At 47.1% G+C, this 18,118-nt stretch overlaps 1 protein-coding gene across 1 annotated transcript in view; it reads right to left on the bottom strand.

Annotated features, from left to right (window-relative positions):
• Window positions 1-5,913: 5,913 nt before the first annotated feature.
• The window catches only part of PAX1 (paired box 1), a 113,068-nt gene continuing 100,863 nt past the window's right edge, over window positions 5,914-18,118 (bottom strand). The window contains exons 2-7 of the mRNA XM_060278251.1: window positions 12,763-13,388; window positions 12,439-12,456; window positions 11,317-11,961; window positions 8,151-8,296; window positions 6,996-7,218; window positions 5,914-6,020 (exon numbers count right to left, since the gene is read on the bottom strand). Of these exons, the coding sequence (XP_060134234.1) occupies window positions 5,914-6,020; window positions 6,996-7,218; window positions 8,151-8,296; window positions 11,317-11,961; window positions 12,439-12,456; window positions 12,763-13,388 (1,765 nt within the window). The remainder of the gene's footprint in view (window positions 6,021-6,995; window positions 7,219-8,150; window positions 8,297-11,316; window positions 11,962-12,438; window positions 12,457-12,762; window positions 13,389-18,118) is intronic.

Genomic DNA, 18,118 nt, shown 5'->3' with positions numbered 1-18,118 from the left:
CTGCAGATGGATCCCTTCACTCAGCAACACGGTAAAAGGAGAAGCAGATGATTTCAGGGGAGCTGCAATAAATTCAGCACTTGAAACCTGGCCTACTTTTGGCAGAGGTTAAGAAGTACCCAGGATACCCTACACACCTGTGCTTAATACCTTCTGTACCTTTGCACAGTCATTTTCTAAATGCATTTACTTGGAATTAAGGTCTGCTCATTTTATGGGAACCAGATTGCTTCCAAATAATTTTGTTTAAGACTGCAGCTGCCCACTGCCTGCACTCCCCTTCCTAAATTAGAAGTAATTACTTAATTAGTATTAGAAGTGCTATTGATCTCAGTGCTTAAATGCGCTAGAAACATAAACCACAATGAAAACTTACAAACAAATAGTTTAAGGTGGTGATATGCCTAAACACAATGATAAACTGAACTGAAAAAAGACAACGTGAACATATTCTTGTGCCTGTTGTTTTAAATGTCTGCATGTTGTTGTTTTTAAATCAAGCCTTGAGCAACAACCCTACCCCCAAATATGAAGCACTTTTTGTTGCAACGGAACTCCCCAGAACCAAAACTCACATGTGGAAAACAATTTAGTGGTTCTCAAACTTTTATCTCTGGGCCACACTTTCAGAATAAAAATTTGCTTGTGCCACACTGGATTTTTTTATTGATAAGAAATACATAGGAAAACCAAAAGAAACAACTCCTACCAGCACTTGATTTATAACATAAACACAACTAATTTATAATACGATCATAGGGCATCCATAAAGTATAAAACACAAATCCTTCCCAAATATAATTATAAATCACCCTCTTACAGATGTACTTTAAAGTATACATGCAAACTCAACATGTAGAGTGAGCTTGCTTTTGCCAGGTAATCTCATTTATCATAGGTTTAGTTTGAGACAAACTCTCATCTTTTCACCAACACAAATAAACCTTTCCCTTTTCTGATCTTTCATATTTGTCGGAGTTGAAATCCCTGTTCACAACAATATGTCATGGAGAACTATAGAAGAATAGCCAGTGCTCTTGCTCTCATTCCGAAAATGTATATATTTCAAAATGCAAATTAAAAAAAAAAGATACTCTACTGCACTGAAATGTTTAAATGTTTCTTTGTCTTTGAATCTTCTTGCCACACTTGCTATCCTCTCCTGCCCCACCCCTGGAGAACCACCGCAGAAGCCAATGGAACAGCACTGATAATACAGCTCTTCCACAGCGCGTTAGAAGCCTTTGCACAATGCATCCTTCTCTTGCAAGGTAGCCTACTCATTCTTTGCAATAGGCTTATGCAGCAGAGGTTCCCTGTCGGTCTAGACAGGGTTCTGCCTCAGTCACCAATAAAGCTGGGCTGGGTCACGGATTTTAGCACAAAAAGGTCACGTGGTGAGAAGCTGAACTCCACTCAGAGCCGCTTAGGTCCCCCACACCCTCTTCTTTTCCCAAGTGCTTTTCTTATTTCCGGTTTGGTAAGTAAGGGAGGGGGGAAGGCAGGTGGGGAGAAAAGTCAAGTAAGAGCGGAGGATACACGACCCCCTTCCAAAACGCTCTAATCATCGGGTGCAACCCTCTCCTTATACGTGACTGGGACGTAGCAGGGTTTGAACAAGCGTTTGTGGTGACACGTGTACCGTGGGCAATTAGAGGTCCAAGTACCCTCAAAGATAGGACTGAGACTTGTTGTTGTTGTTTAGTCGTTTAGTCGTGTCCGACTCTTCGTGACCCCATGGACCAGAGCACGCCAGGCACTGTCAAATTCATGTTGGTAGCTTCCAGTCGTCACCTTCTCCTTGTGCCCTCAATCTTTCCCAACACCAGGGTCTTTCTCAGGGAGTCTTCTCTTCTCATGAGGTGGCCAAAGTATTGGAGCCTCAGCTTCACGATCTGTCCTTCCAGTGAGCACTCAGGGCTGATTTCCTTCAGAATGGATAGATTTTATCTTCTAGCAGTCCATGGGACTCTCAAGAGTCTCCTCCAGCACCATAATTCAAAAGCATCAATTCTTCAGCGATCAGCCTTCTTTATGGTCCAGCTCTCACTTCCATACATCACTACTGGGAAAACCATAGCTTTAACTATACGGACCTTTGTCAGCAAGGTGATGTCTCTGCTTTTTAAGATGCTGTCTAGGTTTGTCATTGGTTTTTTTTCCCAAGAAGCAGGTGTCTTTTAATTTTGTGACTGCTGTCACCATCTGCAGTGATCATAGAACCCAAGAAAGTAAAATCTCTCACTGCCTCCATTTCTTCCCCTTCTATTTGCCAGGAGGTGATGGGACCAGTGGCCATGATCTTAGTTTTTTTGATGTTGAGCTTCAGACCATATTTTGCGCTCTCCTCTTTCACCCTCATTAAAAGGTTCTTTAATTCCTCCTCACTTTCTGCCATCAAGGTTGTGTCATCTGCATATCTGAGGTTGTTGATATTTTTTCCGGCAATCTTAATTCCAGTTTGGGATTCATCCAGCCCAGCCTTTCTCATGATGAATTCTGCATATAAGTTAAATGAGCAGGGAGACAATATACAGCCTTGTTGTACTCCTTTCCCAATTTTGAACCAATCAGTTATTCCATATCCAGTTCTAACTGTAGCTTCTTGTCCCACATAGAGATTTCTCAGGAGACAGATGAGGTGATCAGGCACTCCTATATCTTTAAGAACTTGCCATAGTTTGCTGTGGTCGACACATTCAAATGCGGTGACTGGGACACTCTGGCTTAAATGATTTGTGAATGTCAGGCTGACAAGGACAAAGGCAGCTTGACTCCAGCTTCGAAACTAATCTGAAAGTGTCTTTACTTATGTAATTAAAAGCAAAACAAGAAAACCAATGAGCAAAGAGGCTGCATAGGTTTTAGAACCTGCTGCCACATATTTCCCTCATGCATTTCATACCGAAGTGCAACAATTCCTCCTTGCATGTTCCCAGTTGGAATTCTCAGACTTTGGCCACTGCAACTTTGAAAATAAATAGTAAGAGCGACAACAGCTTATTCTGTGTTTAGAGCGGTCTAGAGCGCTTCACATCTTTCATCCTGCCGTCCTTACCTGTAAGGTCAATCACGGTCACCCCCAAATTCCAGAGGGGAGAGAGGGGATGAGGCTGGGGCAAATGCAACTTGCTTTAGGCAATAGAATGAGTTCGTGATATAGGCGAGATTTAAACCAGAAGTGGCGGTTCCATTGCCAAACTAGAGCAACAGTCGTGCCTGTAAACGTTGCATCTCAGAGACACAGACTTTGGCTTGACTTCCGGGGCTCCTCTCCACCTGCTGCCACATTTAAAAGGGAGGGGGGAGCCGCGTCTATTCCGTAGGCATTGATTGACGCCACCTTTTGCCGGGAGTAAAGAAGTATTGTTTTTTTACGTGTCTAGGGGCCACGTAAAAAACAACCGCCTCAGGTCTGAGACATTAAAAAAAAAGGTAGTATCGACTCTGTTCAGCAGAAAACATCGGTTTAGCAACTGGGATAGTGGCCGGTTTTGTTAAAGGACTGCCAAAGGCAGAAAGGGTGCGCCCGCTTCTCAGTAGGCAGCGTAGAACAGTAACACCACAATCCTAAACCCACTGATTCCAGTGACACGGTCTAGGTGTATGTTTAGGATCGCAGCCTAACACTTGCATGTTCAGCAAAAGGAAAGCAGAAACGGTTTCCACTGTAAAATACACTCTTATGTTTTTTCTCTTTTTTTAATTCACGCTTTTATTACAGACAAGAGAGAAAGGACTAAGGGGAGATAACAGTTCATTTAAAATAGTTGATTCCCGCTAGTTTGTGAAACATGGTGCATTTGGAAAGACCAGACGAATCTGGCCATTAATGTGCCATGAAATATCCTTAACTTCAAGTAAATGGATAACAATTCACTTGAGTATGGAGCTATTTCCGACGGATCATTCGGTCATATATTTAAAAAGGCTGAAACAACGGGTATCTTTAGGATGAGGATTCAACATAGCTCAGTCCAAATCAACAGCAATTTTGTTGTAGGCTTCAGTGCATGTGAACTGGACCCACTAACTAGAAATTCGGTGGGGGAAAATAGCTCAGTATTATTTACAGTCCAGTCCTAATCACGTCTATTCAAAAATTATTCTCTCAGTAGGATCCAATTCCCAGTAAGCATTTTATTCTTAAAGTAAGATAATACATCAGAAAATTGGAGAGTAAGAAAACGAAGCGGTGTCTAAATTATAAGCCAGTTTGTTGTATTTGCAGACTTTAAAATCAAGTCATGAAATTAGTAGGTTACTTAATTAAACCTTCTTAGTTTATTTAAAAGAGAAAGAGAGAGAACAACTAGGCTTAAAGGTAAAGGTACCCTGATAGTTAAGTCCAGTCGCGGAAGACTCTGGGGTTGCTGCGCTTATCTCGCTTTACAAGCAGATGGAGCCGGCATTTGTCCGCAGACAGTTTTTCCAGGTCATGTGGCCAGCATGACTAAGCCTTTCTGGCGAAACCAGAGCAGCACACGGAAACGCCGTTTACCTTCCCACCGGAGCGGTAGCCTACCTATTTACTTGAACTTGACGTGCTTTCGAACTGCTAGGTGAGCAGGAGCTGGGACGGAGCAACGGGAGCTCACCCTGTCGCGGGGATTCGAACCGCAGACCTTCCGATCTTAGACCACAAAGAAAGAGCAACTAGGCTTACTTAAACCTATAACGCCTCGTGTAATACTTCTCTTTATTGCTTCAGAAAACAGACTTGTTCCCTATCAAGATTTATGGCCAACTGCTTCCATAAAATGATTACCTATGGTACTGAAATTATTATTTCTCTCAAATAAAATTAATCTCTGTCACTTCTCTGCGTGGAAGTGTGTGCTCTGTCTCATAGTATATTCTTAACCCATTTATTTTCTGTTCCATCGCCTGCAAGAAAAATATGCAAATACTTTCACTAGTAAGGGACCCAGGTGGCGCTGTGACCCAGGTGGACTTGCCGATCAGAAGGTCGGCGGTTGGAATCCCTGCGACAGGGTGAGCTCCTGTTGCTCGGTCCCAGCTCCTGCCCACCTAGCAGTTCGAAAGCACGTCAAAGTGCAAGTACAGTAGATAAATAGGTACCGCTACAGCGGGAAGGTAAATGGCGTTTCCGTGCGCTGCTCTGGTTCGCCAGAAGCAGTTTTGTCATGCTGGCCACATGACCTGGAAGCTGTATGCCAGCTCCCTCGGCCAATAACGCGGGATGAGCACCGCAACCCCAGAGTCGGTCACAACTGGACCTAATGGTCAGGGGTCCCTTTACCTTTACTTTCACTCAAAGGATGATTCCTAAAACTCTGGAAGGTTTTCCCAGAACTGTTCATTTTATTTTATTTTATGAACTGACACCTAAAGAGAGAGGAGGAGGAAAGAAAGGCATATTTTTCGAGTTAAGAGGTATTTCGAATTCTTTCTTGCTTTCTGTTTGGCTGACAGGCTTTGTAAAATATGTGAATTACTATATAAAAGTAAGTTTGGAAACGTCCACGTGGTCCACTGAGAAGGGAGAAGTAGGGTTTTGTTTTTTAAAAAACTTTCATTTTTGGTGGGCTCTTTGCTGACATTCTCATGAAACAAATGTCACAACATCACAGAACAAAACTGCCTTTTTGTCCACCTTCTTAAGATAGTACTATTCATACCAGGAAGTAAGTCTCATTGAATTCAGTGGTGCTGAGCTCTGAGTAAATGTGCTTCGGTTCTTACCAGACAAGTCCCAGTGATTGCAATAGGGGTCTTAACTGAATGAACATTATTACTACGGTAGTGCATACTTTTGACACAGTCATGTTCTAAGTTAGTAAGGATACGCTGTCACAAAAAGTCACAAAGGAAAAAGCAGAAGATCCGAACTCTGCCCTCGCTCAGAAAATTATCACCACTTTCCTTCTTTATTTTAACTTTTTAAAACATCTAACCCTTCCCGGCCACTTTCACGCACGCATGACGCACCAGTTTAGCGTCGTCAATCATTGTCAATAATTGCGCCAGGCTTAAATGGCTCCCACTTCGAGCTAATGCTGGGAAAAGGGACCACACACAGTTAGTGACTGCGCACAATGGATTAGAAAGAAAATAAAAGGTACAGCTATAGGAAAGGCGCTAGAATAGCTTTGTACTGGGGCGAAGGGATGCAAGGGGAAAGAAAATATTTTGGCAGGATGGAGATTCTTTTCCCACCCGGAAAGCACCTCCGATGATTTAGCTCCCACAGATGCCTGAAGAGTCACGGCAGCCCGAGGCAGACTAAAGAGCGGGTCTCTCTCTAGCGAGGACAGCAGTGACAGGCAGGAAATCCCCAAGGTCTCTTTTTCTCGCTCCTCCACGTGACCCAGCCTTGAGTCTCTCCCCGTGACATTTCCTACTGATTGGGGGGGAAGGTGCTTTGGCCTTAACTATCCCCCACCCGCATCCCTTTTGACTGCGCAGGAAATTATTCCTCTCCATGGCACCTACTAATTCTTCCCTCTCCGCCTTCGGCAAAATAGGTTAGTTGCCGTTGGCCTGGTCGCCAGCTCCCTCCCACCCAACCTCTCTGACTCTCTGATTCCGGGCAGGACTGAGCGCCCTTCGAAGTCCGTGGCTAGAGGATGGAGGCGCTTCCTTAAGAAAACTGGGCCAGCAAAGAATGGAAAAGAAGTAGCCAAGTGAGAGGCCAGGCAAGGAGGCAGCTGCCTCGCTCCGGCTCCCTTGAACCAGGCAGCCCAGGTTACATGAACAGACTCCGGTTAGAGACGCGCGCAGCCCCGATCTTCCTTGGAAATAAATCCCACTGTTTTCCATGGGGTTTCCCACCCACCAGATGAGTGTGTGTCGGGGTTACAATGCAGCGTTTCTCAAATGTGGGTCCCCAGCTCTTGTTGGACTACAACTCCCACCATCCCTAGCTAGCAGGACATTGCCAGAGGACAGGTGCCTCCTGTTCACTCAGCTGCCTTTCTCCCACCACCGCCCAGGCAAGCTGTGGACCGCCCTTCCCCTTCCCCTTCCCCTACCTTCTCGGGTGGGATGTTTGAAGGCCACAGTGGGAGCCGGGTCTCCCCCGTATATGGTCACGCCGGGGCCGTGGTGATGAGCCAAGGGGTTGCCTTGCGTCTGCCAGTGATGATGGGTCGGACTTAGGTAGCTTCCTCCCGGCCCGCCGTAGACTGCTTGGTTTGAAGACGGGTAGGCGCAAGGGGACAGGAAGGTACTGACTGCTGAGAGCCCAGGAGGCGGCTGAGAACAATAGAAAGAGAAAATATTAGATGGCGGCGCCTAGGAAAAGACAGGCTTAGCCCGCGGTCCCGATTCTAAACATTGTCTTGGAGGTAAACTAAAATGGATTAGCAATGCGGTTCACTTCCAAGCAAGCGACAGGAAACTGCGAGTCTAAAGAGAGTGCAAAAACACCTGCACAAAAAGACAGATAAGCTCTATTCTCCCTACTTAATGAAGACGCTCGTCCCGTTCTGGAATCCTCCCTGTCTTAAGCGCAGAAAGTAGGACAAGCGGGCAGATAGTTAGCTTTTCCAAGAAGTGTTGGCTCCCGCGAAATTTACATAACTAAACGCAGGTAACTTTATAAAAAACCTATATGCAAAATATGTGTTGCTGTAGGGGTTTTTTCTAAACGAATAGTAAGATTTTAAAAAGAAAATAAATACTGTGGTGACTAGATCTGAGTAGAAAGTGTCAAAAGTTTCCTGTGTCTAAAGGAAGGAAATAAAGTAAAATAGAAATGCAAATTTACCATGTGAGGCAAAGAAAGGGTTTGTGACAATAAGACATTCGAAAGAGCGGTTTGCTGTTCTACACCCACCCAACCACCCAGAGAGAGAGAGAGAGAGAGAGAGAGAGAGAGAGATTCTGTTCCACTTCTCTAGATTCTCCATCTGTGTGTTCTTTAGATATAAAGTCAGATGTTTTTTAAAAGGGGTGTGGGTGTGTTCAGACTCTCTTTTTAATAACTGCTTACAGCATTTTCGGTCATAGATATGGTATATTTTCCAGAGATCCACAGATCTTACATGAGTAAACGCACAACTGAACATTGACATTCTGCCCATCGCGCAGAAAGGGATGATCGTCGTCGTCGTACTTACTTTTCCCGCCTCTTCCCCCACCCAGCCCGTCTCTGCCATTGAATTCCCGGCTGGTCGTGCTGTTACCTGGGGGTACTTAATGTCTGCTTCCGCTGCTGATTTGTCAAGGGCGCTGACACCTTGCCCGGCAGCAGGGAAGGTGGTCCTATTCACACTTGGCCAGTCTTCTAGTTTGGGAGGGTAGGCAGAGCCATCTGTCCCAGCCAGAGCGCCTGGGATGGGAAAGAAATAGATTAGGGAAAATATTAACTCTCAGGACAGATGAGCTGTACCCTCCGAGCAGGCTGGCTCCCGGGGGGAAAGGAGTGACAACCTTCGAGGAAGAACCCAAAGGTCGTTTGATTCAGTTCTCAGTCTTTCCTGTGCCGGTAAAGGATTATTCCAGACTTCTTTTTATTTCGCCCCTAACTGTAGTGCAACAGACTCGTAAAAGAGGCTAACAACAAACGCAATCCAGATTTATTTATGAAACGATCGTTCCCAACATCGCCGCTGCAGCCTCTGTTGGGGTGGGAAATGCTTCGAGAATGAATTCTGGCGGACTGGGGAGGCCGGGGGAGCTGAGCTTTCTGAAGACAAGGGGGGCTCTCGGTGTTTTACAGGCAAGCTGCTCAACCTATCGGCTCTGAACGTCGCGTAAAACGCAAGGTTACAAACTAGGGTGATCCGAAGGGGAAACATATAGAAGAAAATGCAAGGCCTTAAATTGCAAACAGCTTTTGCCAACATTTCATTTGAAACATATCTTCCACCTCCATGCCTATTCCATTTACACGGACCGGGTTTTTTGGCTCCCATATCCTTCAGGGGGCCCATTTCAGATTGTGGGATGGGGCGGGTGGAGTTGTTCAGTGAGCAGAAACGAGGTTCAGCAATTTCCTACTGCCTGCTCTTCGATACATTCAATGTTAAGCTGGCGGGAAATATATTTTTAAAGCATTTGGGACTCCTTGTTTTATAGTTCAGTTCAGTAGAACTGTTACCGACTCAGGAGAAGCGGGCACCTCCTTTAGAGTAAAAGGATTTGTGTGTGTTTGGAATGCGTTGCCTGGCGCAGAGAGACCCATTAATTATATGGGGCTGAAACCAGATAGAGGTGCTGGGAGTGTGTGGGATGTCTCTTTCCTCCCTTTTTAATAAAAAACAACAACCTGAAAGATGAATTATTCCATTAAGAACGAATAATTTCTATACGTCTGTGACTGGCTGAATTTTATATCCACAAAGTGGAACATTCTCTACCACATAAAGTCTTATTGTTATTATTATTTTAAGAGAGAACACAGTTTCCTCGTAACGAAACGTAGTAACAAATCAGAGCCTAAAAATACAATATTCCAAATAATTTGCTGCCGCTTCCTTCTAACAATGAGTCTGTGGGTCGTTTGGCTCTCCTGAAGTTCTAGAAAATAAGTAAACTCTCAGCGAGAAGCGTTGGAATAAATAAACGAGTCTTTCTCAATCGGAAGATGAGTGAACATTTCAGGAGGCAGGGGGAGAAAACCCCTCTCCCACATTTGATATTTGCAAAAAAAAAAAAAAAGTAATCACGAAATGAACTTGCTGGGTCCATTTTTTCCCTTTCCTTTTCTCCTAAATAAAAAAGGAAGGGGAACAGTATGAGGGCTCCGAGCTTGCGGTTGGCAATCTATCATCGCTACGAAAATATTTTCCACATTTTTTCATAAGAAGTTCAAGATGTCCGGGCCTTCTTTGCAACAACAGCCGGAGTTCTGTCTGCTGAATTTTGGCCCTCCGGGTTCTTACAGCAGCAGCTTCCAGGGCGCCTCTGAGCTTCCAGTAACGAGGTGCAGGAGATATTAACATGTGGCGCCTTGAGACGTGGGAGCATCTCATTCAAATCCCGGCTCAGCTATGAAAAAGACCCTCGAGCAAATCGCTAGCAGCTCTCAGCACAAAGCAAAGATGGGCGAGTTCTGTACTGGAGAGAGCGAGGGGTGGGGGGAGAAAATATTTCGCCACATCCAGGGGTGTAATTTAGAAAGGTCAGAGGAGCACCCAGGAGTTCTATACATGGCTTTCGACAGAGTGACAGATGGGTGTCATGCCAAAGGCACAAAACCTTTTGTTTATCACAGGACAAACAAAAACAAAACTGTCTGACTCGTGTTGAGAAACTTGCTATAATTATTGGTAAGTAATACCAAGATTGGTAAGTAATACCAATACGTGGGCAAGGCTTGTAAATACGCTGCCTTCTTTTACCACGGAAGTCTTGAATACGTATATTCAGACCGGGGTCTTTTATGGTTGCTGAGACTCTTATCTCCCTCGCCAGCTTCCATACACATACACTTCACAGCGAAATGGCGCCACAACTACACAGTTGTGTCAGAGGTGGCGGGCCATGCAACCTACTCTAAGGGCCTCGCAGGGCACCTGCTCCCTAACTACAAAGAAGAATTAACACTGACTGCTGTACAGTTCTCTCTTTCTTTGGGAAACAACCTTGTTTCCAGTAGCCATCACTCTGGTCCAAGTTTGGAGAAGCTTCGCGGGGACCAGATCAAATGGCTGCATATAGACCCCTCTGGCTTCCACGACCTTCAGTTGCCCATCACAGGTCTAAACTGCCTCAGGAGATTGTGATGAAGAGCCATAGGATCAGAATGGGCATCCATTGTTGCATACTAAATCTGCAATCCTATGTACACTTTTTTTGGGGGGGGGAGTGTAAACCCCATTGAACTCAGTAGGACTTACTTCCGGGTATGCATGAATATTCGGATTACAGGAATGGCGGTTGTTTGCTTTCTTGCATATGACATATTTTGTCTCTGGGGTGTGTTTGTTTTTAACTCCAGACTCAAAACGATGACATTAAATGAAATAGTTCAAAAGCATGACTGGAGAAACTGTTTTTCTTTGGTTGGGTGCTTCTCTCTCCCTCCCCCTTCACTTTTTTCACGCACACACTCTCAACAGTAGACCCCTTTTGCATTTAAAAAACCACCGGCTCCCTCGGCCAATAACGCGAGATGAGCACCGCAACCCCCGAGTCGGTCACGACTGGGCCTAATGGTTACTGAACTGCCCGCCTTTCCCTCCCTCTGTTGCCTCTCCCGAGTGCTGTTCTACATTGTAGTGTCCTCGGGGCAGCAAACGATCTTTGTCGCCCTTCAAGAAGCTCCATGCGCCCTGATGGGGAGTAATAACAGCTCCGCCGCGCCGGGTGCAATAATGCATCCCCTCCCCACCCTGGCCCACTCACCGCTCTGCTCCATGAAGGTGCGGATGCCCAGGATGTTGCTGACTGAGTGAGCCGACGGCCACGAGCGCGGGAGGCTGACGTGGGCGGCGGAGACGGGCGCTCCGGGGTGGCTGCCCATCTTTGTGCCGGCGGATGACGCAGCGCCGGGGTAAGGATACTGATAGATGTGATTGTAGGGCAGGGTGGGCTGCGGGGCAGGTTGCTTGCAGCCGCCACTGCCGGCGTCGTAGGCTCCTCCGGGCTGAGAAAGGTTGCCGATCTTGTTCCTCAGGATCCTGCTGATGGAGCTCACCGAAGGCACGTTGTACTTGTCGCAGACGCCGTCTGCCAGCAGCCGGTCCCGGATCTCCCACGCGAAGATGCCCGGGTCGCCCTGCTTGTAGTCTCGGATGTGCTTCACCACGTTGGGCGTGGTGACCCTGGGCTTGCTCCCGCCGATGGCGCCGGGGAGGATGGAGCCGGTCTCGTTGTAGCGCGCCAAGATCTTGCTCACGCAGCCGTGCGAGACGCGCAACTGCCGGCTGATGTCGCACGGCCGGATGCCCAGCTGCGCCAGCTCCACGATCCGCAAGCGGATGGCGTTGGGCAGCGGCCTCCCGTTGACAAAGACGCCGCCCAGCTGGTTCACTTCGCCGTACGTTTGCTCTAGAGGCAACCGGGGAGGAGGGAGGGGAAGAGGAAGGGAGAAAGTGCTAAGCTCTTGCGATTGTGGCCACGGATGAAGGAGACCTGCCTGTTGGGACTTAGCTGAGGGTGCAGCACCCTCTTCTAAAAATAAAATACTATTATAATTGTTCCAGGCAAAGCTATCCAGGGCAACGATCACTTACTCCTTCAGCATCAGGAAATGGAACCCCCTCCTCATTCCACGCGGATGAGTTAAAAGAGGCGGAAGGAAAGGCATTTCCTTCATAACGAAACTTCTCTGAACGCGAAAGCTTAAGACCGAATAAAATATTTTAGGGTGTAAGTATTGGGAACTCCCTGCCACCATTTTTTTTTAAAAAAAGAGGAATGGAGACATCTACAAATAGAGGAGCAGTAGAGGGCTTAATGGAGGGTATTGGCCATTACTGTATAGCAAATTAGAACCTCCGGATGCAGGGGCAATCTACCACGGACTAGCAGATGCACCCGATGCTTAGGGAGAATTCGGATTTCCAGAGACATCTGGCTGAGCCTGGCGGGAAGTAGATTGCCGGCTAGCATGGAATGGGGCCGGCTGGTGGATCCCAGCCGAGAGCCAGCCGGTAGCGGGGCTGCGGCGCGGCCGCTTCCTAAGCCCAAAGCGGCGGCCTAGAGAGAAAGGCGGCTCCTGGCTCTCTAGGCGAAAGCGCTCCTGCCTCTCCCAACTCTCCCCGCAAGCCGCGTGGCAGCCGGCTGGCCGCTGCCCTCCGTCCCCCTGCCCACCGTCGTGGGTCCGACCGCTTCCCACTTACCCATGGCCCGTTAGGAGAGGCGCCCGTCGATCCGCGGCCTCTGCCTGTCCGTCCCGGCGCCGGGAAGCGGGTGCCTCGAGCGCCGAGCGCCGGGCTTCCTCGTAAAGCGCCTTGGCCAGCCTCGCGGGACCCCTCTCCACGCCTGCGCCCCCGGACAAGTCTGAGCGATGGCCGGGGCAGCCCACACGCCCCCCTCCGAGGTGCGCTGCTCCGCATCCGACGTCGAGAGGGGACACTGAACCCGCAGCTCCGGCCCGGCTCAACTTGACGTGTCTCCCACGCCAATCTCCGGGCTCGCGTCGGAGGTGCCGGCGCGGCTTTGGCCGCTCATTGGCTCTCGTCGGGTGTTCTTGGCCCGGCGAGGTGCGGCGGGCAGGGCTTGCCTGGGTTCCGCCCCGGCCGGAGCGCCCCCCCCCTTCCTGCAAGTCGAGCCGGAGCACACCCAGGCCGGACTTTAAGCGGCCCAGGCAGCGGGGTGCACCTTCAACCCAAGCCGCCACCCCGCCCTCTCCATCTCCCGCCGCCAGACGATCCCTCCAAAACACCCCTGGAGGCGGTAGAGAATGGGTGGCGCCCTCTTTTGAGTCACCATATATATTTCCCCCAATTAGGTGGTCACTGTCCTCTGGGTTCCTGTTTGGACAAGAGGGCCCGATCTTTTTGGAGGACAAAAAATGATTTCGCCTCGGTTGGGCTAGAATGACCTCCGCCAAGGCAGCGAGGTGGGTGAGGTCAGGTAGATCGCCTGTCACTTGCAAATGTGCCCAGGTGGGCAGGGGTGGTCTCAGCGACCCGGTGCTAATGCGGCGCGTTCCTGCGCAGTTTGCGCGAAAGTAAATCTGCTTATGTTGAGGGCTGGGCGGGGTGCTTGTTACTTTCAGTGACGCCGCATAAAAATAAGCATATTTATTTCCAATTAAATATGTATACACTCGAGTTGCACGACCCATTGGATCCGCTTCCTTTCGAGTAAGTAGGCAAAGACCACTGGTTTCTAGCTAAGCAGGTAGTCAAAGATTGCGGTTGTCTCCTATTCTACACATCTCTATCAAAGCAAGCAAGCAAGTAACCCATGGAAGGAAGCCCCACAGGTAGGACCGGGTGTGGCATTGCTCTCACCTTAAAAGGGAGGGGCTGTTGGAAAGACGAGATTTTCCTCCCCAGCATGTTGCCTATTTTTTTAACATATCAGGATCTTGTCATGTTCCTCGGAAGCAATTTTTTTAAAAACTCAACTTTCTTCTCAGACATTCTAGCCCTGAGATTTCATCAGAGGGCAGATTTCATCATTATGCAGAGTATATTATTATTATTATTATTATTATTATTATTATTATTATTATTATTATTATTATTACTTTCAGAACAGTTTCCCCTTTATGACAGTCCCAATAATTTCATTGCGATCCTCATCCAAACAATTGCGCTTAGAAAAGGGTGAAACGAATATATATATATATATATATTAAAAATTCCATACCGATTTTGAAAGATTATATGTCATCTAAAAAGCTGCGAAAGACAAATCATGTTGCTTTATTCTATCAATGCGCAAAATCCAACACTGGATCTGTACGGGATTTCTTGCTTTTGCTAACAAGCATAGAAAGAATCCGGGTGCACTAAACGTATTTTTGGAAAGCTTCTTGCACGTTTTAAACTTACTGTATTCCTATTAACTCATTGATCAGGATAAATTTAGGACGGTATCCCGCAACTTGGAATTATAGGAGGTTTCCTGTTATGTTAATTGGCGTTGCTGCTTTAATTCACTCCGTTTAGGACCTTGTCGCAATCCTCCGGAGTGAAACACCTTGCAGGAACCTGCTGGAGCCGCGCGAAGTCTGACAGCTTCTCCCGATGGCGGTCATTTGCTTCGTTTGACTTTGTGTAAATGTTTATGCAGGCTGTGGCTTGCTAGCCTTGCCCCACATTAACAGATAGCAAGGTGCGACCTATTGCATGTCCCATTCATTTCGGTGCGAGAAGTTAATCCTCTTCAGTTGAAATCAACGGGGCTTAAAAGTGCCTAATTAACTTGGGCATGAGCAGCATTGTAAAGGCATGCTAATTGTCTGGACGTCAAAACAGAAAAAAGGCAGAAAAGGTTTAACCAGAATTAAAGGACAAAGCGATTGTTGCTCCTGTTTACTCGTCGCTGTTTTATGAATGAAAACACCCCGATCCTAGTACAGCACTCATTAAGCACGATCTAGCCAAACTTAAACTCTTTTGATTCTAATGGGAGACCGTTAAGCAAATGCTTAAAATGCTTCACAGCTGAAATCAGCGGGAGCTGAAAGATAAGCTAGAGGCATTGGTTTCAACGGAATTTGCCAAATAACTTGTGCTTAATAGGTCGCAGCGTTAGAGAACCGAGGTCTCCGGCCAGTGCACACTTAAGAGAGAGCAGGAACCATGAAACAGGGGAGCTTACATCTGAGAAAACATGAATAGGATTGCACTGTAACTTCGCAACGTGATCGCAGACTGGAAAGACCCTTCTCGGTTGTGGTATGAAATCGGGCTGCCGCTTCATTTCTCCCAAGTGTAAACATAATGCACAGCCCCACATACTTTGTAAGAATTGTAAAAAAACACAGAGAGAAAGAGAGGCGGGGGGGGGGAGAGAACAATGCCTTTATTTTCCTCCCTTCCTTCTTAAAAAAACGTATAAAACGCTTCCTCCCCTTTTTGCACTTTGAAGGCTCCGAGGTGCACAATTGAGTACTGGTTCTGGGAGAAAGGAGCGATAACAACAACGACGACGAGTTCAGAAGCGATGTACTCCAGGATAGTACTAGTAAAAGCTTACGCACATTTTTTTAAAAAATAGTTCCCATTGTGTAGAGCGAGACTTTCTCTAAGATAAGTGATTATGTTTTCAGCCTGAAAGACGTTCCTCTCTTCCCTTCAGAAAGCGCCGGTGCGGAGTACTCCCCAAGCATGTTTTAGCGAAAGTAAGGACTAATGCTTTCAATTGAGCTCACTTCCTACGCAATGTGCATAATTTCAGAGCCCTAGTGCGGAGTGCACATCCCTTAGTAGCTATCAGACCGTGGGCGTTCATTGCTGGCTGGTAGGTATCCTGGTGGTCCGAAACCCTTTGAAATTCAGCTCTAACAGCCTGATTTTTTAATATACATCCTTACGAGGAACGGAGTTTCTGTGCGTTCAAAGAGTGCACAGGATTGCAACCTCAGGGCATAGTCCCATGCACGTATAGGACTGCACATGCAATGATGTGATCTTGGGTATTGCGTAGCAGATCCCTATGACAACTCGCCATCTTTGGACACAATTCCCAGGACGCTCTCCTCGCGCGAGTCCCATTGGAATGGATGAGGCGACCTCAGGAGAGCCCCGCTCTTTTTCTCGCGTCCCGTGCGGTAAGCAGGCATCCAATGTTCACATGTCAAGCGTTTTTATAATGGATACCGCTTTTTCTTCCCGCAAAGGCTCACAGATGGAAAAGATCAGGACGGGGCAGATAATAGCCTTTCCCTGACGCTGACCCTGACCTTTTACCTTGACTGGCTGGTCCGAAATAGCATCGTTAGCTGGCAAGCAACATATATTTATATGTCAATTAATAGGAAAAAGGGTAATAAATAACTGAAGAAAATGACCAACACTCCATCGGAGTTTCAAAATATACTGAGAAAGGCATGTTCATGGAGCAGTAAAAGGAACGTGCGTAACGTTGATTAAGCATAATGTCGGATTAATGTGGAAAAGGCATAAACGGCAAGATCCACATAGAAGTTGTCTAGCAGAAAAATCGGGTTGCAGCTGCGGCAGTGGCCCGGGCAGCTTTTCTTCATTTCAGCTCCGCAGGATACTGCCCAGGGGCTTGAGCGCGTGGGGCGTAATAAAATCTTTTGGTTTTGCGAGCCAGTGCCGTGCAGTGTTGGACTCTGGAGAACTGGATTCAAATCCTCGTCCAGCTCTGTCTAGAACATTGAATTGTCTAGTGCCAATCTGTTAAAGCTGTGCTCGGGATAAGAGGGCTCTGGATGGCGACTAGCCACAGTCGGAGGCAGCAACGCTACTGAATACCAGTTGCTGGAAGCACAGGAGCGGAGAGCGTTTCTCTTGCGCACGAATCCTGCTTGTGTTGTTGCTTCCCACCATACGTATCCGGTTGGCCACTGTGAGAACGGGATGCTGGACTAGATGGGCCATTGGCCTGATCCAGCAGGCTCTTCTTGTGTTCATAAATAGGAAGCACCTAGAGGTCACGAACCTCCCGGGGATCCGAAGTGCTTTTGGTGGCTTGTGACCAGAAATCCGCCCTTTGAGCAAGAAATTCGGAAGTAATTATGGATTATTTCCTCATAACCGCAAAAGATCTAAACCCCAGATCTGTAAACCCCGCCCACCACTTTAAGACCTGGCATCCTGACTTTGAAGGATAATTCTAGGGCCTTACAAATCAGATGGATTTGATGCGTTTTAGATTCACACCAAAGTTAAGCAGTCATCTCCCAAGTTCACTGAGCTAATCGCGGGATGAGGTGGGGGAGGGGGAGGAATCAGAAGCGTCCTATCATCTACTACTACTACTACTACTAAAAATTTTATACCGTATTTCATCGCAGGGTGGTTTACAACAATATAAAAACACAAATATAAAGTTAGGCACACTTAACGTGTCTTTGTTCTTACTGTATAATACTCAGCCTCTATATGAGAAAGGCTTGCTCTTGGCCGTAAAGCAAAATGGGCCGGATCCAGAAAAGCGTTACTGCAACTTACTGGCACAGATACTTTTTTGTATATAAGGAGGTCCTTCCTCTTCTTCCAAGTCCCCTTGATCCCCAGACTTGAGAATGTTTCCTTTTACTTATTTATTTCAGAAAATTTGTATGCCGCTTTATTGAAGAAAAAACCCTCAAAATGGTTTACACACCTTTGAGCAGACGCTGTTAGGACGGCGCATTCTGTCTCAGAGCGGGGCAGAGGGCAAAGTGTTGACCTTTTGTCGCCCTCTGTCGGAAATCTGAGTTCCTTTTCGGCACACCTACCTAGCGGACTTCTTCGGCTACGAAGTGATGCTCAGATACAGTCATAGAATCATAGAATAGCAGAGCTGGAAGGGACTCCGAGGGTCATCTAGTCCAACCCCCTGCAATGCAGGAATCTTTTGCTCAAAGTGGGGCTCTTTCTCCGATCTCATTTCCTGTTTGTAACGACTATCTAAAATCCTAGTATGAAAACTCGCTATCGTGATACATGTATTTGTGCCACAAAATTATGTGCCTGTCGGGTTTTTAAGCGGTTCTCCCTCCCTTCCCCTGGATAAGCCGCTGGCTACTTAAAGCGTCACGGAGACGTGGAGTTTTCTAATTTGGGCTGGTATA

The sequence above is a fragment of the Zootoca vivipara genome, chromosome 8 (genome assembly GCF_963506605.1).
Source record: "Zootoca vivipara chromosome 8, rZooViv1.1, whole genome shotgun sequence".
NCBI classification, from domain to species: Eukaryota; Metazoa; Chordata; class Lepidosauria; order Squamata; family Lacertidae; genus Zootoca; species Zootoca vivipara.
This window is presented reverse-complemented; position numbering and strand designations above follow the sequence as displayed.